General features: G+C 41.2%; 1 protein-coding gene across 1 annotated transcript in view; it reads left to right on the top strand.

Moving 5' to 3' along the window:
- The first annotated feature begins 3459 nt into the window (after positions 1–3459).
- Positions 3460–27220, top strand: part of AQP9 (aquaporin 9) — a 41430-nt gene continuing 17669 nt past the window's right edge. The window contains exons 1-2 of the mRNA XM_019732309.2: positions 3460–3868; positions 24660–24786. Of these exons, the coding sequence (XP_019587868.2) occupies positions 3758–3868; positions 24660–24786 (238 nt within the window). The 5' untranslated portion in view covers positions 3460–3757. The remainder of the gene's footprint in view (positions 3869–24659; positions 24787–27220) is intronic.

Raw genomic sequence — 27220 nt, 5'->3', positions numbered from 1 at the left:
GCTAACCCTGGAGATTCAGCATGGCACTGCCCCTAGAAGAGCACAATTTTAAAACTATTGGTGGCAGAATGAGTCAGTATTTTGGCAATGGACAATGACCTCTCAGATGTCCACGTGGTGATACCTAGAATTTTTGCTCAGTACTTTGCTTGTACTTCTATTGTACTCTATGATATATTCAGTTGGAGGTCTTTGTCAGTTAGACTATATAATCGCTTAACAGTAGAAATCTTTCTTCATATTTAAATCCCCACTGCTTAATACTGTGCCTGACATGTGGTAAATATTTAACAAAAGATTTTGCTGGGTAAATGAATGAAAGAAATTAAACAGCCCCATATTTGCTATAGGAACTTTTGCATGAAGGTGCTTTGCAAAGGTCCCTTCCCAGGTGGAGGAGAGATGTTATTCATTGTTTATCTTCTCTGAAGGCTCTTGAATATTTTGTCCAGTGGCAGTCTGGGGAGTGTGAGTGAGCTATGTTTGATGATGAGTTGTTCATGGTGATGGAAGTGAAAAGTGTGACTGTTATCTGAAGGTAAGATCAAAGAAATAATAAAGGGTTCATTCTCCTCTACCTGAGCAAAATGTTCAGTACTGCGAGCTTAGCCTCTGCTCTCTTCAAACTCTCTAGATAACGTCGTCTTTATTCATGGCTTTAATTGTTACCTCTATGAGCACACAGGCCTTCTCTTTGAATCCAGACCCAAATAATTTCCTACTTGACATTGTCAACATAAGAATCATCGAAACCTGTAGAGAATTTTTATGAGTTTATTTGAGCCAAACTGACAACATATGCTGGGGAGCAAGATCTTAAGTGCTCTGGATAGTAACTTTTGCAGCTTCTTTTATGCATTTGAAATTAAGGAGGGAACATCAGGAAGATTATATGGAAGCGGGAGAAACAAGGTGGGGATTGGATTACAGGATGGTTAACAAGATTCTGTGCTCTTTTGAGGATGGTTACAGCTTATTTCAAAGGTGTGTTAGCTTAGATGCATAGAAACAATGGACAGGTCTTGCTTAACAAAGGTAAACCTTTTACTAAAAAGTTATATGCCTGGGGTGTGACTACCCACCATGACCTACTTAGTTAGGAATTTATGATCAGATCACCATGAGGTTACTTTCCTTTGAACCCCTCCTCCACTTTTTTTGTCCACAACGTCTTCTCTCAGAAGCACCGGAGAGCCCCTGAGACTTACCCTACACAAGCAGAATTCATGATCTTCCACTGCAATCCTGGTCCTGTTACAGAGTTTTTTTCTCCCAGTGCTTAGCACCTCCTTCCCCAATAAGCCAAGAACGCATCAATCAACTCTGAAGAGTCCCTTTTCCTCACCTTCCATATCCAACCAAGACCTTCCAATTTTAAAATATAAAGAACTATTGAATCCTTCCATTTCTCTCCATTGTCAAAGCTACCATCCAGTTCTGGAATTCTGTAACACCCCCCAATGCCCAGTTTAGGCCCTTCCAATCCCCCTCTCTACCTCACAGCCAGGATGATCTTTTCAAAACTCAAATCTAATGGTGTCATGTTCCTGCTTAAATCACTGCAACAACTTACTATTGAGTTCACCTTAAATAGGATTTACAAGGCTCAGTATGGTCTGAGCCCTGCCCACAGCCCCAGTCTCATTGTGTACCACTCCTTCACTTACTCTGGCAGCCAGCCGCAATGGATTTGTTTCATTCTTAGAGGCATCATACTCTTGCCCCCAACCCCAAAGCCTTTCTACATGTTCTTTCTTCCTCACTTTCTATCATTCACCCCTATGCTTCCTTCTGATCTCAGCTCAGATACAATATCTTTGGAGGAGCCATCAGAGATCTCTCTGACAAGTTGAAATCTCCCCGCTATATTCACTCATAGCCATATGTGCCCCACCTTTACAGAATGCGTCTCAGTTGTGATTTCATATTTCTGTGTGTGTGATTATTTCACTAATGTCTGTCTCCCTCACTAGAATCTTAGCTCACGAAGGGCAAGAACCCTATATACTTTTGCTAAGTGCAGGGCATGGCACATAATGAGTATGCCATAAATACTTGTTAGATGAATGAATGAAGAGACCAAAAAGCACCCTTGTCTGGTATTAGATGTAGTCACAGCAATAAAGTTTTATTTCTCTGGTCCATCCATTGGGACTTGGGAATCCTGTAGTCATAACTAATTCTAGGCAATGGTATCCATGATGACTTAACAAGCAGTTAAAGCCAAAATGCTTTATTCTTGTCCTGGCCCTGCAATGCTGTGTCTCAAGCAAGATATACTTTTTTAGGCCTAAACTTCATGTTTTACCTACAGATTGGGTGTCTTCTTCTGCCCTTAAACCGTCAGCAGCTCTTTCTCCATACCTCTCCTCCTTTCCTTTCTGTTTTCCCAGCTGGAAATGACTGTTGGCCTCCTGCAAAGCTAGGGGAGGGCCTAAAACAGCCAGCTTCTCTGTGGGAGGGTTGGGAGAAAGCGTGGGTACTAATTCCACGGAACTGCCTTTGTATTCAGAAACAACTGCTGGATTCTATTTCTTCAGACAAACTAGTTTTGAAAAACAAGGCTTGAATAGTCGACATGACAAGAAGCTAGTCTTAAACACTATTCCTGAAAGGATGTTAATTCATCAAACTGAAAACCTGTTTAGGTGTATTCACTCCCTTGCTTATTTAATTGGGGTGACATATACTCAGGTTGATCTCTTTTCTGGTTCAGAAAAGAGATCTCCACGCAGTATAAAGTTTCAAGCTGCTGTTGTTTATTTTCTATGTATTTTGCCTAAATATTTCATGGTAAATGAAGGGGAGTAACTTAGTTTTCAAACAGGAATATTTCTTCAGTAGAAATTCAACAGGTTGCCTTCATCTTCCTGATTCTTGGATGCAACACTACCCTCAGTAGATGAAGTCCAGTGTCAGTAACTGAGGAGGGGATCCCATCCTGTCCTACTGACTTGCAGTGTGAAATTGGCAATGGTCTCGCTGTATGTTAATTTCTCCATCTATAGAATGGATGTACTAGTAATTCTTACCACTCTCAGGGAGGTGTCATTAAATCACTGAAATAATATTGGAAGAAAACAAGAGTGTTCAATCTTGCAGAAAAACACATCTATATTTTCTTCGTATTCTCCAATTTGCATGAAAATATTCAGAAAAGAACATTTACCATATATATACACGTGTGTGTGTGTGTGTGTGTGTGTGTGTGTGTGTGTGTGTATGATTTGACGATTCCAAACTACACCCTAACCACCCACTTCGAAATAGGGGGTACAATTCAGAAGCCTGTAATTGTGTAACACAGAAATCTCTGGACTGAAGCCCATCGCTGTGGTTTGGCAACACAACCAGTACATTGCTTTTCTCATCTCTTGAACAAAAAAAAAAAAAAAAAAAGAGAGAGAGAGAGAGAGAGAGAGAGAGAGAAAAGAAAACCCAACAGAGAGAAAATACCTTGAGCATACAGGTAATGATTAATCCACCAGGTACAAAAAGGATAAAAGTGTCATTTTGGGATTTCATGTTCTAACTCGCTAATGCAAATAAATAGCAGTGAACAGGGAGTGACAATTTTACCAGAAGAGGATTAAGTCACGGGCTGTGATTGGGACAGTGTTTGTGGAGTCAGATAATCTCATCAGAGATCTCCAGGAATCTATCAGCAGTTGTCAAAACTTCCTTTTTCACGTGTGAGTGAAGTAGGGACCAGAAGAAGCAGGTATCGGTGCAGAGTGGTACTTGGAGAACCTGCACAATGCAGCCTGAGAAAGGAAAAAAGAGGAAAAGCCTCAAGCAGAGACTGGTCTTGAAGAGCAGCTTAGCTAAAGAAACATTCTCCGAGTTCTTGGGCACGTTTATAATGATTGTAAGTATTTCCTGCTTTTCTGGGTTCCAACCCAATAATGCTTTCCTATCAATCTAGCTGGTGGTGAAGAGTTTCGTTTTGGTTTGTTTCCTTAAAGTTTACCATTAGCTTCATATCTCCCAGGGAACAGCAAGTTACTAAAGGCTGTTTGGCTACTTAGTGGCTACAGTATTAGGTTTCCATTTATTCATTTCATTTATGCATAAGGTGATGCACATGGAAGAGGGGGGATGAAGTACTTTCTTCATTTTAGAGATTTACTTGGACTCTAAGATGACTTTGATTTATGTCAGCCATTAGAAATATTTCTCATTGATTAATTGATTTATATATATATCCTGCTTATTTCATACAAACATTGAGGTGGTTCAGTCACTTGCAGTAAGTATTGATAGTCAATATGGATGGCAAGAAATAGCTCATTATTACAAATGCGTGGCAAAGACTGTGTTGACAGATCACTTAACTCTTAATAGATTAAAAATTGCACTAGGTAGAGATAGGGTACTATGCAATAGTCCAGCTTTGGTTTTGTATCATGTTTTCCATCTAACTCAAACTAATCTCTAAAGATCTTTAATTAGAGATTTTTACTGATTGCAAGTCAGTAGGACAATTACAAGAAACTTTTATATATAAAGGAAGGACTGATTCTTAGAACCTCTCAAGGATTTTGTCCATAGATTTGCACAGCTATTAATAAAAGACTGAAAAGTTTACTTGAGTGGCATGGGATCTAGGTTTTATTCCTGTTGCATATTCCTGCATTCTCTGCATTCTGAATTTTCAGTTGGTGCCGGACCATTTGTGGACAGAAAATTAAATTTTTGATTATTTTTATGTGTAATAGCTACTGATGTTAACTTGCTTTAGAAAGAAATAACCTGCTCAAGGATTCCCTACTTCAGGTTTATATATTTTCATTTTTCTTAAGGTTATAGAGAATTGCCCATAAACTTTGTACATTAAAAGTTATTTGGTAATGTACAGCATGGTGACAGTTAATAATATACTGCATTGCATATTTGAAAATTGCTAAGAAAGTAGATCTTAAAAGTTCTCATCACAAGAAAAGAAATTAGAACTATGTATGGTGACGGATGGTAATTATTGTAGTGATCATTTCACAATATATATAAGTATTGAATTATTACATTGTGTACCTGAAACTAATATAATGTTATATGTCAGTTATACCTCAATCAAAGAGTTCTTTGCTTTGGGAAAAAACAAAATCATTTAGGAAAGTAAGCCAAAATCGAGAAACAAACATGTGAACTCAAAAGACAGAGCTAGCGTAAAATGAGAGAGAGTCATCACTTTTCTGGTCTCCGAGAGCCCTCTTTTTATCTGATTCACTCAAGTATTTTCAAGGCATTATGGACAATTTCTTGCATTCCTTGGCTGTCCTCAGATGACTTACATAGAGAGAGTTCAAAGGAAAAGAGACAATAAAAGCCTATGATTCTTCTAATTCCAGTCACTACTTACTAGAAAATTGCTTCAGAAAGACAGAAACCCTTAGGTCATGTTAATTGACATTTTGTTCCTAAAGAGGAAAGAGTAGTTGTCACCCACCAACTGACTACAGCTCCACGGTAAACTGTGGTTCAGAGAAGTGGGGCAAATTCAGTTACAACTCAGCTGAGCGACTGCAGAAAGCACAGGAAGGAAGTGAACTAAAATTTCATTTTGCAACCAAAAAAGTTAAAACCCTCTTTATTAACAAGAACTTGTTTCATAATCCCATCGAGTCTGGGTTGAGAAATGCTTTCAGTCATTTACTATTCTACATTCAAAACACAAAATTCAACCTGAGTAAATATGAAGACCTATCTGGCTTTATTAAGTGATTCATAAATCGTCCAACATCCCATCTAGCAACTAGAAGGGCTCTCTGAGTTGTTTAAAATGGGAGGTTTTATAGGCACAAGGAGGGTAGAATTCTGAAGTTAAAGGAGTGGATTATTTCAGGCAAGGTCTCCTTCCCTTAGGGGAAGGCAGGTAGGGAAAGAACAGGATTTTTTCTTGTTAAAAGGATTAAAAAGGATTTTTATCATGCAGATTGCCTCTCCTTTTTATGGATAGTGGGGGAATGGAGAGGGCCCAAGGCAGACTTACTGGTGGTTGTACAGAAAATCTCAGATTGGTTGATTAAGATCATGTTTTGGGGAGAAGTTGAAACTGCAGTTGGTATTAAATTTAGGTTTGGTATCATGGGCTTTCAGCACAATTTGAGTCCATTTTGGGCCTATGGTTTTCTGTTTTACATTACTCATGCAACTAGTAGTGTGTCTTCCCCTAGTATTCAAGGTGGGAGCTAAAGAAATATCTTAATATTGTATGCTGAAAAATTAAAATTTGTATCTTCTGGCTAAAGCCAATCATTTCCTGAAAGGTTTGATTTTTATCTATACTGTACATTTATTTTCTAAAGCAAACCCTGATGAAATCTATAATTGCGATTATAAGCTTCAATTTTGTTGAGGCATGTGGGGATATATAAACAAGAAGTTCCTGCACAAACACAATTATTCCTTAACACATAATTCTACATGGTTTTGTTACCGGAGGCAGAAAGAATAGGACCTCAGGGAGGGAAGGATTGGAAGGGAAGGAAGATGCAAGGGGAGACAAAGGAGGCATAGATGAGATCATCCTTGAGAAAAAGTGCAGCTACCGGACCATGCAGAACTAGATTTTGGTGGCCCAGAGCAGATCCAGGACACAATCTTGTCCCTCAAGATGAACTTTAGCTAATTATAATGGATTTTAATATTATTAGCATCGTGGTTAAGGAAAGATCTCCACCCCCTGGGCCGCCATGACAGTTCCGACAAGAGCCAAATAATGACAAAAATCCCTCCTCCTGATGGGAAGGAGAGGTCTGCAAGAACCACCCTGGGAACGCCTACAGCACCACCCCTAAGTCTTGAATATTTCGTGTCTTCACTTTAGAAGTAATAAATTCCTAAGCCTCTATGATCTTCGGGGCAGTTGCTCTTCCCCGGGCCTGCCCACTCTCCCTTCTCGAGAGTGTACTGCCTTCTCTAATAAATTCCCTGCTTGCTCGGCTTATTCGGTGCATCCTTGAATTCATTCTTGTGATGATAGCAAGAATGCATTTTTTAACAACAGTTTTGCTCAAAGATTTCCAAAGTAATTGTCTCTGCTTTGTTAGAAAATGTGCATTTTCCCTTGTTTTCTCTAGTGAAAAGCTTTGCCTGCTGAGAAGGCATGAGGAAAAGGGAGCCTCAAAAAGATGGTAGAGGATACACAGGACTCATCAGTTCTCCTTCATATTTGTAAATATGGTTTTTCCCCCAGACCCTGGGAGTCTGGTGCCATTTCCCACCTCCTTTCCGAAACTGCTCTTAGGTGAAGTCTCTCAAACTCATTTACACTGTGGTGTAAATGACTAACGCCTAGTGGTAGCATTAAGAAACAAGAAGGTCCATGAAAAATTCTTTGTAAACTACAACTGAAAACAACAATAATTACATCATAAGTCAAAGAACTAGTTCGAATGTGGCCTTTTAGACTTCAGGATAGGTAGGCTTTTTTGCCTTTGCTAGTGTCAAGAGAAATTTTAGCAATGCATCTTTCCTATCACAGAGAAAAGGTTTAGAAACCTTGATGGGCAAAAGTAGGGACCATGTGGTAACTACCTACCATACATTAGCTTCTGTACATACATTTTTTTAATCCTTACAATCACTACAGTAGGAAGGCTTTATTATCACTCATAAACAGTGGGAGAAATGAGGGCTCAGAGAGATGAAGTAACTGGCCCAAACTGGAAAAGCATTGAACTGGGATTCTAACTCTAGAGCCTACACTTTCCATAGACATCACTGGAATTGCTTCAGCAATGTCCACAATAGATAGTAAATCAGACTCCCTCTGCTTTAACAGTTCCATAGATTAGAGCCATGAGTTAGCTCTCATTTGCTCATGGGCATGTGGGTTTAAACCTGTAGGTCCCTGAGACCAGATTGTTTGTTATACCCTGAAGCCAACGTCTTTACTTTCTCTGAAGCCAAAAAGATGGTTCAATGTAGGTGGACAGGTGTGAGGGGAAGGTAGAGAACAAGGGACTGCTGGGAACAAATATGTGGGCTCATGGCCTGGTGACTTCAAACTGCACACTAAATACACACTGCACATAAAGTTCCTGACATAGGCAACACTTTCAATGCCACCTCCCTTTCCCCTTTCTCGCTCCTTCCCTTCTTTTACTTGAGAATACTTGTAGTATTTCAAAACAGCTGCTTTGTCTCCTCCTGGCCATCTTGCAGGCCATCTTTCCCCAGCACCTGCCACAGAACTCTGCACATACATAAATGGGAGCTCATTAATGTGAGTTGAATTTAAATCTCTTTTGTGGTCTGAACTTTCCAGGCTCTCTAGTCCTTTCTTGTATGTTCACTCCTCACTATTTGGTGCACCCTCCTCGCTCTTCAAACATTTCAGGGTTCTTTGATAGAGAGCTCATCCTATTGAAGATGCTGAGGTGAACAGTCCAGTGTCTCCTCCAGTGATGGAAGGGTGTCCTTCCAGGGCTGGACTTCTGAGTGGGTAGCACCTATTTGTGTGCTGGGGAAGACCCTGAATACTTTTCTCACCCTGTCAAGCTTGTACATTAGAAGTTTACCTTTTGGCATGTCTAAAAATGAAAAAAATACAAATACTTCTTTTAAAAGTAATACACTGAAGGGAAGCAAAGGATAGAGGCCTGGGACACAGGATACGGATGGCATAGAGGAGTGGGCAGTGCAGGATGGAGGGAAGAAATGGGATGGATGGTACGTGAAACACTTCAGAACCCACAGTGTTTCTCATGTCTATTTCTGCCTTCTTCTATGACTTCATATCCAAACTTCTCTCCCTTCTGGAGTCACAGAATTCATCATTTCATTCTAGGAAGATTCTCAGATATGTTGGCTATAGAAATTCTAGGGCATTAAAATTATTATTACAAAATGTACTCAGATCTTGGAGCAGGTTGGAAGTGGTCTATTTCATGTTCAAGAACTTGTGAAACAAAAGAATGTATGATCAGCATTAAAAGTGAAACAGGAAAGTTCTTAAAATAAGCCAGTTTGTAAATAAGTGCTTCGCAATGCAAAAGTCAGGACAATTTTGGTCTACTACATTATTTAGAATTCCTACATACTAGGAGGACAGCTCTGAGATGAGGGTGGGGTGGATGTCATTTTTACCCTAGTATTCATGGGAAGCTGAGGCACAGGCTGAGGCAATCATGTGTTCTCTGAATCATGGAGAAACTCAACTGCCCTGCCTTATGCATGCATTTGCCCTTGGGTTTCATTTCCACTATGCCTTTCCTCCAAGAAACATAAGGTGTTTTCTCACATAGATTCCTGTTTATTTTTATATCTTTCCTGGGAGAGAGGGAGGAGAAACGTGATCAACTCCATTTTACCAGATGGGGAAACAGGTGTAACATAATTAAGAGGTTCACCCAAGGTCACCCAGCCCATGAAAGTGAGAGCTGGGTTTGATATTTTGATGATAATCATTCCTAATATACCATCATTTGATGAGAATTAACTCCTTTCATGTGAAAGCCCAAGAGAACTTTACTAGTTTTATAGTCTAAAATACATTAAACAGTAGAAGTGTCAAAAGATGATTATATAGAACAGACATGATCATGGCAGGGAAATTTTACTTAAATCTATTAGCACAATGTTTTGGGATCTCTTTCCCACATACAAACACATTCAAACTCTTATAACTCCACAGGTCCGAGATGGTTCAGCTGTATCTTCATAGCTCTGATGAACACACTGACCATGCATTGCACTATGTTTTACCCCTCGGACTCCCATTATCTGTGTTCTGCTTGAGACCACCCTGTGACTCAGAGCAAAGAATCTATAGGGCAGTGAGCCTCAAAAGACCCCAAAACTCCTTTCTTGCTTTCTGCCTCCACAGTCCCCTGCTCTCTATCTGTTTCCCCTGTTTTGGTTCTAGCTTATTGCTTTGCAAAGGCATGCCCCCCTCCAAACCTGGGGCATTCCAGATGAGAATCCCCCACAACTGGAACTGTCAGCTCACCAACAGATAATAGGCCAGAAGCCTCTACTGTCAACAATGCCCTAGCTGATTCTGGCCATGGATAGCTAGTCTACCGGAAGTATGGAAGGATCCCTCATCCCTGGATTCTCGCACACTGGCTTTGGAGAAAAGTGGTCTTTGTTAGCCAGGCCCTGTGTCTCTCAGGTAACGGAACAGAGACCTACATGCTCACAAAATTCTGTCAAATGCTCTTCCTACCACAGTAGGACATCAAACAGACTGTCCACTATTAATCCCACCTGTTTTTTGTAGTTAAGTGTCCCCGTTTTTTCCAGATTGCCATATGAGCTTGGAGGATTAAAAAGGCATCTTTGAATCAGTGTAAATATTAATCCTTTTTCCTTTACCCAGTTCTGCCTTCTGAGCCGAGTGAGGTATTAGGAGGTAAAGGACCTAACTCTATAAAGGAGTTGAGGCTTACTACAGTGTATGCTGCCCTGTGAATGCCATTGTGCATGTAGCTAAATGCAGTATTTGGACAACACTGCATTGTCTAAAGGAGTATCTCTTAGGTCAGGCCTGCTAGAGTAGACTTGGTCTATAGTCTTAAGGCAGGAACGTGTCAAGTCAGCATGAGGCCCTGTGGGCATCAGGGTAGCCGGGTTAAGAGTTTGGCATGTCTTAATGGTGAGATCTGGAGAGTCCAGTAGAAGTGCCTGATATGTGGTAAGGCATCCTTCCGTGAGCTAATGATGGCCTTTAGTCTCTAGGACTCCTTGGTCCTGGAGACTAGGAGTCCTGGTAGGGATTCCTAACCTCTAGTGGCATTCCCACGGTTAACGTGGTGGCTTCCTCCACTAGGAGCGCCATGGCAGCCAATGCCCTTAAGCATCCCAGCCATCCCTTGGCTACAGAATCCAGCTGTTTGGAAAAGTAAGCGACTGGCTGGAGATCTTGTTCCAGCGGCTGAGTCAATATCCCCAGTGCTATTCCCTGCTTCTCTGCAGTGAAGAGTATGAAAGGCTTGTTGAGCTCAGGTACGCTTAGGGCTGGGATAGACATAAAAGACCGCTTGATATCTTCTAAGGCATTTTGTTGTTTTAAAGTCCAGTCTAATGGCTCAGTGTCTGACCCAGCTAGGGCCTCATATAGCGGCTTGGCCATGACACTGAAACTGGGGATCCACCTCCTACAGAATCCCACCGTACGTAGGAAGGGTCTAAGTTGTTTTTCTGTCTGAGGAGAGCCAAGCTGGGAAATGGCCTCCTTTCTCTTTGTAGTTAAATCCTGGTATCTGGGGATTAAAATATATCCAAGGTATTCTACTTTCTGTGAAGAAATTGGGCCTTTTTCTTGGAGACTATACCCTCTAGAACCCAGGAAGTTAAGAACTTGGACAGTATTGGTGTCTGAAAGTTCCTTAGCGGCACTACAAATAAATATATCATCCATATATTGGAGGATAACCTCATTTGGGAGAGAGACCTCCTTATGTTGTTTAGCCTAAGTGTGCCCAAAAGATGGGGGGCTATCTCCAAATCCCTGGGGCAGTATAGTCCAGGTAAGCTGTTGGGACAGACCAGAGTCAGGCTCTGTCCATTGAAAAGCAAACAGGTATTGAGAATCAGGGTATAAGGGGATACAAAAGACTGCATCTCTGAGGTCCAAGACAGAAAACCAGCTGGAGTCCCCTAGCACCTGAGTTAGAACTGAATATGGGTTTGGGACCAGCAGGTGAATAGGTACAAGGCCTCGTTAATAATTCTAAGTCCTGGACTAGACGGTATTATTGGGCTTCAAAACTGGTAGAATAGAGGTACTACAAGGGGATTGGCAGGATACTAAAAGTCCATGCGTTATAAATTTCTGTATCAGAGGCTGGAGTCCCTTACAGGTCTCAGCTTTGATGAGGTGCTGTCTTTTCTGGGGATAGGATGGGGATCCTTTTCTAATATCCTTTCCTTGAGTTGATCAGCTTTGTTTATTTCTCCTTTACCCCCCTACTTGCTTTTTCTACTTTTTAAGAATTTACCCTTACATTTTTAGAAGTTATATTCTTGAGATAACAAAGTGTAAAGTGAATTAACATCTTCTGAACAACATTAAAACTTTTAAATATCCTAATTGTTGTCAACCACTCTACCTTACATGTTATTATTGTCTAATATTTAAATTCTACCCTCATTATTGCTGTTATTAATAGTGAATACTTATATGTACTATCATATACCAGTTTATTTGCTAATCATTACTGTATTCATCCATTACTTTCTTTTAGGTGCAATCTCCTGTTTCTGCAGTAAAAAAAAATAACAAAACTTTCTTCAGGAAATTTTTCAGGACAGGTGTGTGAGGGATAGACTTTCTCAGTCTTTGCCTGACTTTGTCTTTATTTCACTCTCCAGCTGCAATGATAAATTTTAGATTGATGATTGGTTTGCTTGACATTTTGCAGGCACCATCCCAATGTCTCTATTGTTGCTGGTGACATTTTTGTTATTGATTAATTTTGTCCTTAGTAATATGCATTTCTCTGGTTACAATGAAAAGTTTCCCTTTGTTTTTTATTCTTAAATTTCAATATAATATGACTAGGTGTTAATTTATTTTATTTGTAGTGCTCAGGATTCATTGTTCACTCTTAGTATAAAGATTTCCAATTTTCACCAATTTCTGGAAAATTCTCAGCTTTATCCCTTTTCCTTTCTCCCAGTCTCTCTATTTTCTCCTTTTAGAACTCATATTTGTATATATGCTTGACCATCTCATTTTTTTGGTATCTCAAGCATTCTTAATCTCTCTTAATATCTCCATGATGAATTTCGTGTAGTTGTCTCAAATCTAGCTTCCAATTCACTAATTCTCTGTTCAGATGTATTTAACATCTGTTTACCACATTCATTGTCTGTAGTTTCCTTAATGTTTTCATTTCTAGAAGTTCTGCTGGGTTCTTTTTCTTAATTGTTCTTCTTTTTGTGAGTGTTTATCTCTTTTATCTCTTTAACTCACTAAAGCCTAATATATGTATGGCATTTTATGATTGTTATATCACGTCAAAGCTTTGGGGGAGCTAATAATCCTGCTTATTTTATGTACTGACTCTCACTCACAAAGGATCATTTCCTTCAGTGTTTCGTAAATGTGCATTGTAACTCTTCAGGAAGGTTTATGTTTTTCTGTGGGAATTCCATATAGCCTGGACTACAGAGTTCCTCTTCCGGAACAGGTTTGCATTTACTTCTGCTAGGTTATTATTATTGTGAAGTGGCAAACTAAAAAAAGAAAATCAACGAATGTGGGTACCTTGTTGAATGGCACTCTCTCCAAAGAATGACTTTGTGCTCCCTTTCTCCCACATGAGATGTGTGACCATGAATGACTAGGAAACCCATGCTTCCTCCAAGGCTGATTCTTAAGCCCTTAGACCCTGAGTCAGTGTGAGCTGAAGGAGAAGTTGCCTGCAGGCTTCCCCTTATTAGCAGTGAACATGAAGGAAAATTTCAGAGTCCCGAAGGACCTGGGGAGAAAAATCTGTTCTGGGTCACTGATCTACAGGCTGTAGGCGCCTGAAGCCAATCTTGATTCTGCCAAACAGAACTCTACTTTTGATCTGAGTTTTAATTTTGACCCAGAACACTTGCTATATTCATTGACTTTCAAAGGGGAAGTGGGTTTATGTAGTTTTTCTATAGTGACATATTCTATTGCAACATATTCTCATTATTTGACAAGAAAGGAGAAGCTAGGAATGAGAGCAGGAGTTGGCACCTCTTTACTCATCAGCCTTGTGATGAAAATATGGCATAAAGTGAAGGGCTGTGAGGAAGACAAGACTCCTAAAAGTGAAATAACCAATAGAGCCGATCAAAAGGCTAAAGCAACCCAGCAGTATAGGTTGCTCCCTTCATCGAGGGGACACCTTATTCATGACTGAGGTAGGATTGCTACCTCAAAACAAAAGCTTTAAGAGAAAATATGCCATCAAAATGTGTACCCCACCCCTCTTCATCTTGATAGATTGGCTGGTCATGCTAAGACACAGATTTGGGATGGCCAGTCAAGACCAAAGGGACTTGAGGGCTTAATGTCTCTTAGACTAGAATAAGCCCGCATGCCTTAGTCTCTGCTTGGAAGTTTAGACTTTCTTAAGAGAAAACCTCCCCAAAATTCTATGCTGCTATCAACAGGTGAGTGGTTAAAGAAGTTGAGGTACATCTACGCAATTAACTCATATAGCTATTAAACGTAATGAAGTCAATTTTTATATGCTGATATGGAAAGACTCTCTAAGCTATCAAATTGAAAAAGCAGCCAAAACAGTATTTATAAAATACTCCCATTTACACACACACACACACACACACACACACTCACCTACGCACATTTTTGACAGAATAATTGGAAGGTATTGATATTAGTTACTGCAGAAAATAAAACATTAAATCTGGGGTGGGAAATAGATGAATTTCTTATATTTTATTGTATACCCTTTGTAATTGAAAAATTTCATGTGTTCTTTATGTACATTAAGTGTGTTTATGTACATTTTCTTCACCCCTTTGTCCCTCACAAAAGAGCTCACTCAGCAGAGTTTGTCCTTCCAGGTGTCTTAGGGAATTGTTCAAAATGTTTTCTAAAGAACACTAGTTCCATGAGATACAGATAAGAATTAAGTGAATAAAAATATGCCATCCTGCCCAAATATGCTTGGGAAACACTGCGTTAAACCTAGTTAAGCAGTTTTCTCAACTGCAGAAATTATCAGAGCCTTTAATGCTCACTGTGAATCTTTAACAGGGAAATAGAATATACAGCTGTCCCCAAACTTACTTGACCATAAATCTCTCTCTTTTCTTTCTTTCTTTTTTTTGTTTTTGAAGAGCATCTCACGGAACTGATGATTCGTGGAATACACTTTGGGAATTGCAAGGCCTAGGATGAACCTAAAACATATCACTTCCCAAAACTCTTCTATCTTTGGGAATCTTCTAGATGAGAGTGTCCCACGGTATACTTGACATGGTTGGGCCACTCTGAATAAAGACAGAACTGACCTTGGCAACCCCCCATTCACACACAGCACACGCAGACCTATGGTCTTCCTAATAGGAACATGCACAACTTATTAAGTAAGTGTTAAATTGGGTTCTTATTGTAGCCCTGGGATCATGATCAAATTCTTGTCCAAACTAGAATTATTTGGGATGAGTTGAGGGATGTGAATGCCTGATGTAGGTCAGAAAAGGAGACCATTGTTCTTTTCAGCCTAGTAAAAATAATGAAATTCAATCACCTTTCATTTCTGAGGCCCAAGTTGGTTCTTGGTACTCTTTTCTACTCAGACCGCACTGAGGTTGGCCATTTGCCCATTCAGCTGCTTCTCAAATCTCAGATTCTTCCCTTTTTATGAGCCTGCCCTAATATCATCTCTTTTCAAGTACAGCTGGTACCTGAGGGGTGATTGATCTCATCCTGATATTCTTTCAGGCTGCACGCCACCAAATACTTTATTTTTAACTAGAATATCCAGGTTTCAGTCTTGGTTCTTTGTGACTATTTTTGTTATGACTGAGAAAGTTTCATTTTTTAATTGGAAAACTAACCGACTGGAAAGCTATGAATACATATGCATTCTGTCCTAATAAAGCAACAAGCAGACCCACCAAGACAACAGCAGTAGCCACAGGAGAAACACAGGGAATCACAGAACCTGGTTCCAGAATCAGGATCTACCACTTACTAGCTATATGGATTTTGTCCAGTCATTCAGTCTTCCAGTTTTTAAATGGGAATCAAGTATTGGGAGAAATAATGGAAGGAATGTATGTGAGAGTGCCTGGCTTACATGCTGTAAATGTTTGATCATTCACTCATCCAGAGGTCAAAAGTATGTGCAGTCACACCTGGGCCTTATCACTTACACCTGTGTGAGCATGAGACATTCTCTTGACCTCTTAACCTTTCTAAGCGTTGTTTCCTTATGTGTAAAATGGAGACAGTAAGAGGACCTGGCTTGTTGTGAGGACTAAAGGGTTAATGTATGGAAAGTGCTTAGCTTATAAAAAGCACTCAATAAATATTAGTTGTGATTGCTGTTGTTACTATTATCATTGCATGTTCCAATGAATATAGCCACATAAACTAAGCAGGTGTATAGAGACAGGTGGAGTAGGGTGAGTGACTTAGGGTAACCCGTACCTAAAGCATAGGCTAGAAGGCCAAGGTTTGCAGAGAATGCTGTACTGACAGATTGACATTTGTTCTCCTTTCTCTCCAGTTGCAAAAAGCAAAATAGGAGGGGGAACCACCCCCAAGTGACTACTGTCTCAAGAATGGGGAGTGTGATTTTTGGTCTCCTTATCACCACCATCTTAAATAAAGTTTTACCTGTAGCCAGGCCTTCATTTGAAGGTAGACCAGACCCTACCTCCAGGAACTGGGAGGCTGGGCTGCATCTCAGCCCAGGTATGTTATCACCATGGTATCTGTGAGGCCAGGAAGTCACTGGTACCAAAAGCTAAATAGGTTTCTCTTCCCAGGACTTAAGAATGGAGTCATTAGCCCCAAATCTGATTGCGTCCAGGCAGGTAACATATATGAGCAAAGTGGACATGGTGGGGTTAGGGAGGAATTGGATGCCCTGGGGGCATCTGCCACTCAGATCCTCTCAATCTCAGAAGAGAAATCTTGATCTCATATAATCTTAAGTTTCTCATGAGGCCAATCTATTGCATACTCATGCGTATGTATTAATATATCTGATTTAATAGTATTATGTCAAGTGATTCAATAATTTGAAGTACTAATCAAATGATTAAAGAACTTGGGGAGACTTAAATGTCAAAATAACCATCATCGAGTCTGTAAGGCTGAATTACAAAACTGCATCTCCATGCACACTTTCCTTAGGCATAAATGCTTAGGCCATTCATGAATAACAAGGTTATAACATTAAATAATAGTACCACATTTCATCTGTACTTTCCTTATGATTCTTACCAGTTCTCAGCTACCTTAAGTAGTCTGTGAGCTCTCAGAGGACCGGGCAACATGCATGGCACTTAGAATTTTTAAATGCATATACACATGGAGGAAAGCAAGGAATGGCTGAGTGAGTGCCAAAGCCCAATTATTAATAGATATGCTTGTAGATGTGGGTGGGGATCTTAGCTTCCTACAGTTTGATTTTTTGAAAGACAAACTTTTAAAGCACAAATCTGGACAAACTATTTATTTGGCTCAGGTATAATTGAGGGCATTTTAGTGTATGTAAGTGAAGAAAAATATACTTTGGATACAAATGTTAATTTTGAGTTCAACAAGATCTTTTCACTATTATGTTCTCAGGCAAATTACTGAATTTCTTTGTCCCAAGGTTTCTTTAGATGAAAACGGTAGAGTTCTCCCCTCCCGACTCAGGTTATTATGGGGACTAAATGAGAGTATTTATAACAAATATATATGCGTGTGTGTATTTGTGTGTGTATACATATGTGGTACACACCTGTACACAAAACAAATCAGTTTATTTAAAATACAAATGTTGCCACAGACGTGCTTTATTTAATGTGGACTTGTGTTTTCTGAATGTTTGCATCATTTAATGACAAATTATCTACTAAAGGATACCTCCGAGAAGACCTGCAGCAATATACGAGGTGGAAAGTTATACATGACTCATGTTCTTGGGCCATATTGTTGCTACAAACATGCCCCAAACTAACTTATGAATTAAGGGAGGACATTAACTTCCTAGAAAAGCTTTTAAAAGAACAATCATAGAAGAAGAGGTCCAAGATGGCAGATTAGGTAAACACTATGCCTTTTGCATCCCAGGATCACACCAAAATGAAAAGTAAATTATAGAATAATCAACCTCAGGATTCGTCTGAAGACTAGCTGAACAGAACCCCTATAACAAAGGATATAAAGAAGAGGCCACATCAAAACTAGTAGGAGGGGAGGAGACGCAAAGTGGGCTGACCCCAAGTCCACAGGTAGTAGTTGAACACCAGGAGGGGGGCATCTTGGAGGCAGAGGTCCCCTCTGAAGAGGGAAGGGTCCCAGCCCAATGCTGGGTGCCCCATCCAGGGGTCCTGTGCTGGGAAGACAAGTTCCCAAGGAGTCTGACAGTGAAAATCAGTGAGGACTCTATCTGCCCAAGCTAGTGGGGCAGAGGGAGGCTTATAGAGCCTGCACACAGACTCACTCGCTTGCAGACAATTGCCTGGTCTCTGGTGGAGGGGCGGCAGCTTGGGAGGTCCAGTGACATATGAAAAAGGACTGAGTTGTGTGGCTTCAGAACAGAAGCTGGAGGGACAGAACCATTATTGTTCCTATGTGGAGCCTGACGCAAGTGTGGCCTACAACAGGGCACTAGCTATTTATTCAGTGTCAAGCCCTCCCTCAAAGGGCTAAGTCTCGGACCACATTGGTCGGGTGGAATCTACACCAGTGCAATGCCTTGGTGATGCCCTGGATCCCTGCCCTCCCATTCTACAGCTGGTGCCACCTCGCCCAGGACACTCTTGACTTCTGGAATGCTGGCCCTGCCCCACAGGCTGCAGAAGCCTTTTTGCAGCTGCAGACAGCCCATGGTGGCCTGGAAAACATTTGCTGGTGGGCGGTAACCCAAGACCTGTGCTACAGCATCTCTTGGGCAGCTCTTGGGAACCTGCGGGCCTGAGACAGGCGGTAGCTGACGTTTTTGTGGCCATGGGCCCAGCACTGGTGCAGGAACAAAAATTGCATTGACTTTATAGAAACCACCAACCATACCCCTGAGCTCCCTGAAACCCTGCCTTGCCCATGTAGAGCCGCATTGCCAGGGGCACTTTGGGTCCCTAGGTGGCCAGCCCTGCCTCACAGGCTATGGAGTCTTTGTAGCAGCAGACATCCGGCCATGGCCCAGGGAGATTTTGGTGGTTGACAGTGACCCAAAACCTGTGCCGCAGCCATTCTTAGGTAACTCTCAGGGATTTGTGATCCTGAGGCAAGCAGTGTAGCTACTGCTTCTCAGGGGATTTTGCAAAGTGGTCACAGGCCACGCACTGGTGTAAGAACTAAATCTGCATTAACTATGTAAAGACCACTGGCCATGTTTCTGATTCCCTAGGACTCCGCCCCACTCAGCTATTGCTGTATTGCTGAGGGCACTCTCAACAATGGGGCAATCAGCCCAGCCCGCACACCTAAGGAGACTCTTTCAATGGCTAAGCCTAATGGGCAGGTGGCAATAGGCCTAGGGGGTCCCTACATCTTTTGCTAAGCTGCCTCAGGCCCACTATTGGTGGCAGCCAGCCTCAGTTCACAGCGAGGCCACTCCCACATGCCTCCAGGTCCAGCACAGCCAGCAACCAACCATATATAGCCTTGAGGCTCCCACCAGGTAGCAGCAGGCAGGTAACAGGCAAGGCTGAAATTTGCCCTGCGTAAGAGCCCCTCCCAAAAGACACCAGAAACAACACACCCAGAGGCCAGCTTCAGAGCACTACCTGAGTAGCCCCACAAGCAGCACACCCAAAGGGGTTTCTCAACAGGCACAAGAGCCCATGGGGCCTACTTCTCCTCTGAGGGGTCAGCCCCCACACAGCATCTCATACATGGTGGGCATAGTCAATCCTCAGTCAATCAGCCTGGGAGTCAGTTCCACCCACTGATGTGCCAAAAGCAATCAAGGGTCAGTTTACAACAGGAAAACACACTGAAGGGACACTCCTGGAACACATGCATAGGAGAGCAGGGAGACTGCACTATTGCACCATATAGAACACATACTACATAAGACCACCCAGCAAAGACGGAGAGACATAGGAGATCTACATAACACATAGAAGCAAACACAGAGGGGCAGCCAGATGAGGAAACAAATATGTCCCAAATAAAAGAACAGGAGAAACTTCCAGAAATAGAACTAAATGAAATGGAGGCAACCAACATACCAGAGACAGAGTTTAAAACACTGATTATAAGAAGGCTTAAGGAACTTAGAATTTCAAAAAAGACATAGCAAGCATAAAGAAGGACATAGAAACCGTAAAAAACAACCAGTCAGAAATAAAGAATACAATAACTGAAATGAAGAATACACTAGAAGGAATCAACAGCACATTAGATGAAGCAGAGGATCAAATCAGTGATTTAGAAGACAAGGTAGCAGAAAACACCCAATTGGAACAACAAAAAGAAAAAAAGAAAAACCACAAAGATAGTTTAAGGGACCTGTGGGCCAACATCAAGCATAACAACATTCAACTTATAGGAGTACCAGAAGGAGAAGAGAGAAAGCAAGGGATTAAGAACCTATTTGAAGAAACAATGACTGAAAACTTCCCTAACCTGGTGAAGGAAATAGACATACAAGTGCAGGAAGCACAGAGAGTCCCAAACAAATAAACCCAAACAGGCCCACACCAAGATACATTACAATTGAAATGGCAAAGTTTAAAGACAAAGAAAGAACCCTGAAAGCAGCAAGAAAAAGACAACTAGTTACTTACAAGGGATCTCCCATAAAACTATCAGCTCATTTCTCAACAGAAACTTTGCAGGCCAGAAGGGAGTGGTAGGAAATATTCAAAGTGATGAAAAACAAGGGCCTACAATAGAGACCAGCAAAGCTATCATTTAAAATTGAAGGAGAGACCGAGAGCTTCCCAGACAATAAAAAGCTAAAGGCATTCATTGCCACCAAGCCAATATTAAAAGGACATTTTTAAGCAGAGGAAAGGAAAAAACAAACAAAAAAAATGAAGATCAAAAATATGAATAATAAAATGGCAACAACTATCAATAGTCACTTTAAATGTAAATGGATTAAATGTTCAATCAAAAGACATAGGATAGTTGAATGGATAAGTAAACGAGACAAAACAAAATGACATCCTACTGAATGGGAGAAGATATTTGCCAATGATACATCTGATAAGCGGTTGATATCCAATATTTATATATATATTAAAAAAATCTCATAACTCAACACTAAAAAAACAACCCAATTTAAAAAAGGGGCAAAAGTCCTTAATAGACAATTCTCCAAAGAGGGCAGACATACAGATGGCCAATAGACACATGAAAAGATGCTCAATGTCACTAATCGTCAGAGAAATGTAAATAAAAACCAGAATGAGGTACCACCTCACTCCTGTTAGAACGGAGTCAATAAATCAACAAACAATAAGTGCTGGTGAGGATGTGGAGAAAAGGGAAACCTCATGCATTGTTGGGATTGCAAATTGGTGCCGCCACTATAGAAAACAGTATGGAGTTCCCTCAAAAAATTAAAAATAGAACTACCATATGATCCAGCAATTCTACTTCTGGGTATTATTCCAAAGAAATCCAAAACACTAATTTGAAAAAAAGATGCACCCCTGCGTTTACTGCAGTGCTATTCACAATAGCCAAGATATGGAAACAACTGAAATGCCCATCAATAGGCGATTGGATAAAGAAATTGTGGAAGAGTATGGAGTATTACTCTTATTTGCAACAATATGGATGGACCTAGAGGATATTATGCTAAATGAAATAAGTCAGACTGAGAAAGGCAAACACCATATGATCTCACTTATATAGAGAATCTAAAGAACAGAATAAGCCAGCAAACAAAACAAATAGACTCATAGATACAGAGAACAAACTGACGGTTCCTAGATGGGAAGGGGGTAAGGGGAGGGGTGAGAAAGGTGAGGGATTAGAAAGTACAAATTGGTAGTCACAAAATAGTCATGGGGATGTGAAATACAGTATAGGGAATATAATCAATAATGTAAAGACTATATAGGGTGTCAGATGGGTCAGACTTATAGGGGACATCACTTCATAGATTTTATAAATGCCTAACCACTGCACTGTACACCTGAAACTAATATAAAATGATATTGAATGTCATCTATAGCTAAATATATATAGTCACAGGATGTAAAGTACAGCATGGGGAATATAGTCAGTGGCATTATAATAGCTATGTACGGGGCAGAGGGGTAGTAGACTTGTTGGGGTTATCACTTGGTGAGGGGTGTAAATGTCTAATCATTATGTTTTGTACGCCTGAAACTAATAAAAAATTAAAAGATGGAACAAAAAGAAAAGCCTTACTTTAACTCTCCAATTTTAAGCATTAAGTCTTTGGACAATTCCTCAAAAATGAACTCAAAGCAGTTAAAAGTGGAAAATTAATGTCAAAATTTTACTGCCTTCGGGGGAGGGGTAAAGAACAATAAAAAAAAATACTAGCTAGGTGAGCTTTGGAGGTATTGGGCATTTCAGAATGACCACTGAGATTACTTCTTTGATTCTGGTTCAGTTAAAGTTACTAAAGGGGCAGGCAGGGGTCGGGGAATTGATTGGCTTCTTAGGTCTTGGTGTTAAGAATAGATATGAGTCACGGGATGTGAAGTACAGCATAGGAAATAGTGTCAATAGAATTGTAACAGCTATATACGATGTCAGAGGGGTAATAGATTGGGGGAGGGAAGTTATCATTTTGCAAGGGGTGAAATGTCTATTACATTGCTTTGTACACCTGAAACTAATAAAAAAAAAGGAATAGATATGAATCCTGATAAGCCTCCCAAATGCTGGCCAGTGTCACAGGAAATCTATGTGGCTCGTGGGTGTGGTTCACTAGTATGAACAAGGCCCGTCCTACCATTATCTCAGCCTACGCATCCCAGTACTAGGCAGGTTTGGTCAGCATTGGGGAGATGAGTGTGCCTGCTGCTGAAGACCACAGAGTTGACAGACACTAAGAGGAAAGGAGATAATAAGAAAGAACAAGAGTGGAAAGGGTTTTCCTCTGCCTTCAGGTCTGGTTTTCCCTTGGTGAACACTTGTTCATTTAGTGGAAGTTGTCAATGCAAAGACAGCTAGAAATTAAGAAAGTAGAAATCAATTAATAGGTTTTGCATGAAATGAAAAACATGCATTAATCACTAACATGTCTCAGTGATCTCTGAGAAAAAAAGGGAAATAGGGCTGAAACGGATTTTTCACTAGGTCATTGGAAGCTTTGGAGAAATAGCACAAGTTGTTGGGTATTTCTTTGAACAAATGTTGTCACCAGTAAAACCACTTGTCCTGGCACAATAACCAGGACCTATAAGGTGGCTCCTAAATGGGCTTCAACCTCAGACCTTCTTTCTCAGACTGATGTGTCTAGTTTCCATTGAGGCCTTTGATACTCGGTAACACAAGGCTGCTGCCTGGTATCTCTGCGTCCTTCAACATTCCCAGACAACGGTTCACTTTCAATAGGTAGATAGGAAACTGGTGCCTCTATCCCACATCCTGTGGAACCCCAGTGTTCTCCCTGCATAGTTTCATGAATTCTTGGGGACATTGGTTGCTTCTAATGACGTCTTCCTCCATCCAATGTGTCATGGTTAAGAACACAGGCCTCTGACTAAGACAGATATGGGATCAAATCCTGGTTCTGTCTCTTTTGTTTTAATTGTGTAACATTGTGCAAATTGCTTGGCTTTTCTCAGCCTCAATTTCCTCATACACAAAACGAAGATAACAACACTTCCCTGCCAGGGTGATCATAAGTTAAGAATGGGACAAGGATGAAGTAATACAGGAAATGCACTTAGCAGGGAGCCTGGCACAAAGAACACACCAAATAGATGGTAGCTGGAGTATGTATTTCTTTATTCACACTACCCTACTCAGGTGAGTAAAGATAGCAAACACTTCATACAACCTTTATTCCAAAGTCCATGACATTGTTTCCCAAGGGGCTTCTTCCAACTTCAAAAATTTTCAAGAGCTCTATAGCATAGGAACCATTCTTAATTATGAAAATACTGGACCACAAAAGGTAGAAACAAGGCATGCTATTTTTTCCTTCTTTAGACATTGGTATGATGTGCACAAAGACTCACAGACCCCTTGCGATACTGCAAGTTTCCTTGGTGATCTCTGACCCCAGGTTACATGCATTTGCAAACATTTTTCTAAGGAATTCCTAACATTCATCAACTCCTTCTTTTCTGAAGTGCTCAGTATTTACATGCTCACCGAATAAATATTTATTGAGTGTGTGGTAATGTGTACTGTGCTGGAAACATCTTACTCTACACTTTAAAGTGAGTAATGGATCTGAGAAGGGTCAAATGAAATTGAAGTTGTGTGCTTATTATACTCTCTCACCATCCTCCTCACTTAGGTTTGCGACACTCACTCAATCACATTAAGGTCCTTGCTCACTTGGAAATTTCCCAGCATTCCCAGCTGATGCTTCTTAGAAATTACACATCCCACGTTTCACATTTCCCACCCAAACTAACTTTTTTTCTCTTGAAAAGGCATTTACACGGCATTTGTGGGTTTTTTTATCTGCTTGTGTTAAGATATTTTATTATCTTTCATCAAATATTGTTTGAGCATGGAAGAATATGAGAATATAAAAAAGCCTCAGCTGTCCCAGTAGACATTATAGTTTTTGTGGGGTGCCACAAGGCAAGCTGGCATATAATGAAATGACATTGTAAAGACATGGTAGAAGAAACAGAAGAGTCCTTGAGGCCTTAAGTTGTCAGAGAAAGTTCCACAAAAAGATAGGATTTTAGCTCAGTGTTATGAATAGATTTGGTGCAGTTGGAGGAAGGCGCAATGAAAGGAGATTCTATGAAGCCTGTGGCAGCCCAATCCATGAGTTTGCCTAAAAAGTACTTGTGACTGACTTTCCATTGTCTTTGACAGTGGCTATCTCTCTTACTTATTGAGTTTCTGCTCATTCCAGGTCCTTGGATGTGGCTGTGTTGCCCAAGCTACCCTCAGTCGAGGACACTTTGGAGGAATTGTCACTATCAATGTTGGATTTGCAATGGCAGTTGTAATGGCCATCTATGTGACTGGAGGTGTCTCTGGTAAGTAATTAAAATAATAATGGCTACTGTTAACCCTTTCAATGTGCTAGCACTGTGCTGGGTGCTTTATATACCTTCACTTACTTAGATCTCAGCAATCCTGCAAGAATATGTATTTGATTCTATTTTTAGAAGGTATAAAATTTTAAATTAAAATGGCCAGCAAATGACAAGTGATTTGTGCCAAGGCAACATTTAGCAAGAGACAGAGATAGGGCTTAGAACTCAGAACTGACCGGTTCCTAAATCTGGCCACTGAATCATACCCATCATCTGTCAATACGATCTTTTACTTGCTCTACCCCACACTTGCAAATCATTTCCCAGATACTCTGTGAATAGCCCAGTGAAGATTGCCACGCCAGCAGAGCCAAGTCCCCGGACCTTTATCTACAACAGTCGGAGAGACTCTAGGTCACTTACAAAATGGCTGGTGCTTTCATGGAGGTACAGGTCTGGTCTAGAAGATTTTGGTCTAACTCTGCCCCAAGTGGTGAGCAGATTAGACACCATTCTCAAGGTTCGAGAAACAAAATGAAACGATATTTAATGCAGCCTGGGAACTTAGGAAGGGATTGTGAAAATGATCCAGTTCCCAAAGTCGCTAGGACTCTTTCAGCAGCCTGGTGTGGCTGCTCAGAACACTAAGACGAGACCGCTGGTGATAAGGGAGGAGAGGGAACAGGGGCAAGCTGGACAGGGTGCTGGCTGCTGTGCATACTTTAGCTCCTCTCTCCTCTCCAGCGGGACCGAGGCAGGTATTAGTGTCTCCATTCTCCAGAGAAAACTACAGCTCTGAGGGATTAAGTACATTGCTGCAAGCCCCACAGCTGGTAAAGAGGCAGACTAAAGATCTGACCCAGGTCTGTGTGACAGCAAAGTTCATGTCCCCATTTTTACACTACAGTTCCAGTGGCCTGTTATGGGAAAGGCATTACAGGCAGGGCCTGCAGTTAGGCCTGCTGGCCTGGTGACAAGTGCTGCCATGGGAGAACTGAAGAATGATGGCTTAGACTCCCTGGACTTCCTTGAGCTGGGCACATGGAACAGTCATTTGCTGGCTGGCACCCTTTCTGTATCACAGTCTGACGCAGATTCTGGGGCAGTCCAGGTTATAGATTCCTATACACGTAATTTGTTTAGTATGAGCAGTGTTTCTGTTCAAACTCCTACCAAGCCTCTGCTGTGATCTCAGCACCATGCTGCCTACCTAAGGCACAAGGACAAGCAGGGGGCCACTCTGAATGTGCCAAGGCTTAATTACAGTGCAGGACTCAACATCAGACACAGGACACACTCCTGAATTAAAAGAAGCACACAGGATGCCCCACTGATGCCGCCTACATGCTCCCACTACATCTATACAAGTTTGGTTTCCACAAACCGTGCAATATAAATGTGGGCACATTTTCAGCTAGTTCTTTTCTTTCTTTTTTTTTTTTTTAATTTTTTAAATTTATTTTTAAGTGTTTTTTTCTAGGACCCATCAGCTCCAAGTCAAGTAGTTGTTTCAATCTAGTTGTGGAGGGCGCAACTCACAGTGGCCCATGTGGGGATCGAACCGGCAAACTTGTTGTTAAGAGCACCGTGCTCTAACCAGCTGAGCAAATCAGCCTCCTTCCTTCCTTCCTTCCTTCCTTCCTTCCTTCCTTCCTTCCTTCCTTCCTTCCTTCCTTCTTTCCTTTCAAGGTGGGGATGTGGTTTTGAAGTATTTTGCTTGCATGACACCCTGAATTGAACATCACCAAATACTTGCTTAGGATTCATTGGTCCCAGACCTTACCAATGTACCTAACACCCTTCCCCACCACTGTTCATGTCTGTTTGCATCCATTGATATACTTGAGAATTTTGGCAGTCAGCATAGGAGGAAAAAGAGCAGAGGCCAGCTGGAAGGGGAGGAGGGAGTGAAGGTTGGTGTGGAGTCTTCCCATCTGGCTGGCCCCTGGAGTAGGGTTCATCCCCTGTGCTCAGAGGGTGAAGCCAAGAACTGACGGGACTGTTTTCACTAGACTTGTTTCTGCATGAGGGTTGGGAGCTGCCTAACTTTTTTTGTGAGAGACTGCGAGATCCTCAAATACAGGTAGAGCAGTTTCTGAGCCTGGCTGACAAAAGGTAGCACTGGGTTGGAAAGGGAACTTATCTCTCCCTCTCTGTTTGGAACCTATGCTGTTCAGGCTCCCTGAAAACTAGTGGCTTTGGGAACGTGAGCAGACAACACACTGGCCCACCGATGACATTCACACAGGCTCAGTATTGGCTTCAGCAGCTGCAGGAATAGGAAAGGAAGATGGCATGCGGGAGGCGACTTTCTCCTGGTGGCTACAGTCAACGTTATTGGTTTGTGGGTACCTGTGAGTCCCTCTTTGAGGATTCCAAAAATAGCCAATATATATTGGGCAGAAACAAATGGGATCCCATTCTGTGGTCACCA

This window comes from Rhinolophus sinicus, linkage group LG03, assembly GCF_036562045.2.
Source record: "Rhinolophus sinicus isolate RSC01 linkage group LG03, ASM3656204v1, whole genome shotgun sequence".
Taxonomy (NCBI): domain Eukaryota; kingdom Metazoa; phylum Chordata; class Mammalia; order Chiroptera; family Rhinolophidae; genus Rhinolophus; species Rhinolophus sinicus.
This window is presented reverse-complemented; position numbering and strand designations above follow the sequence as displayed.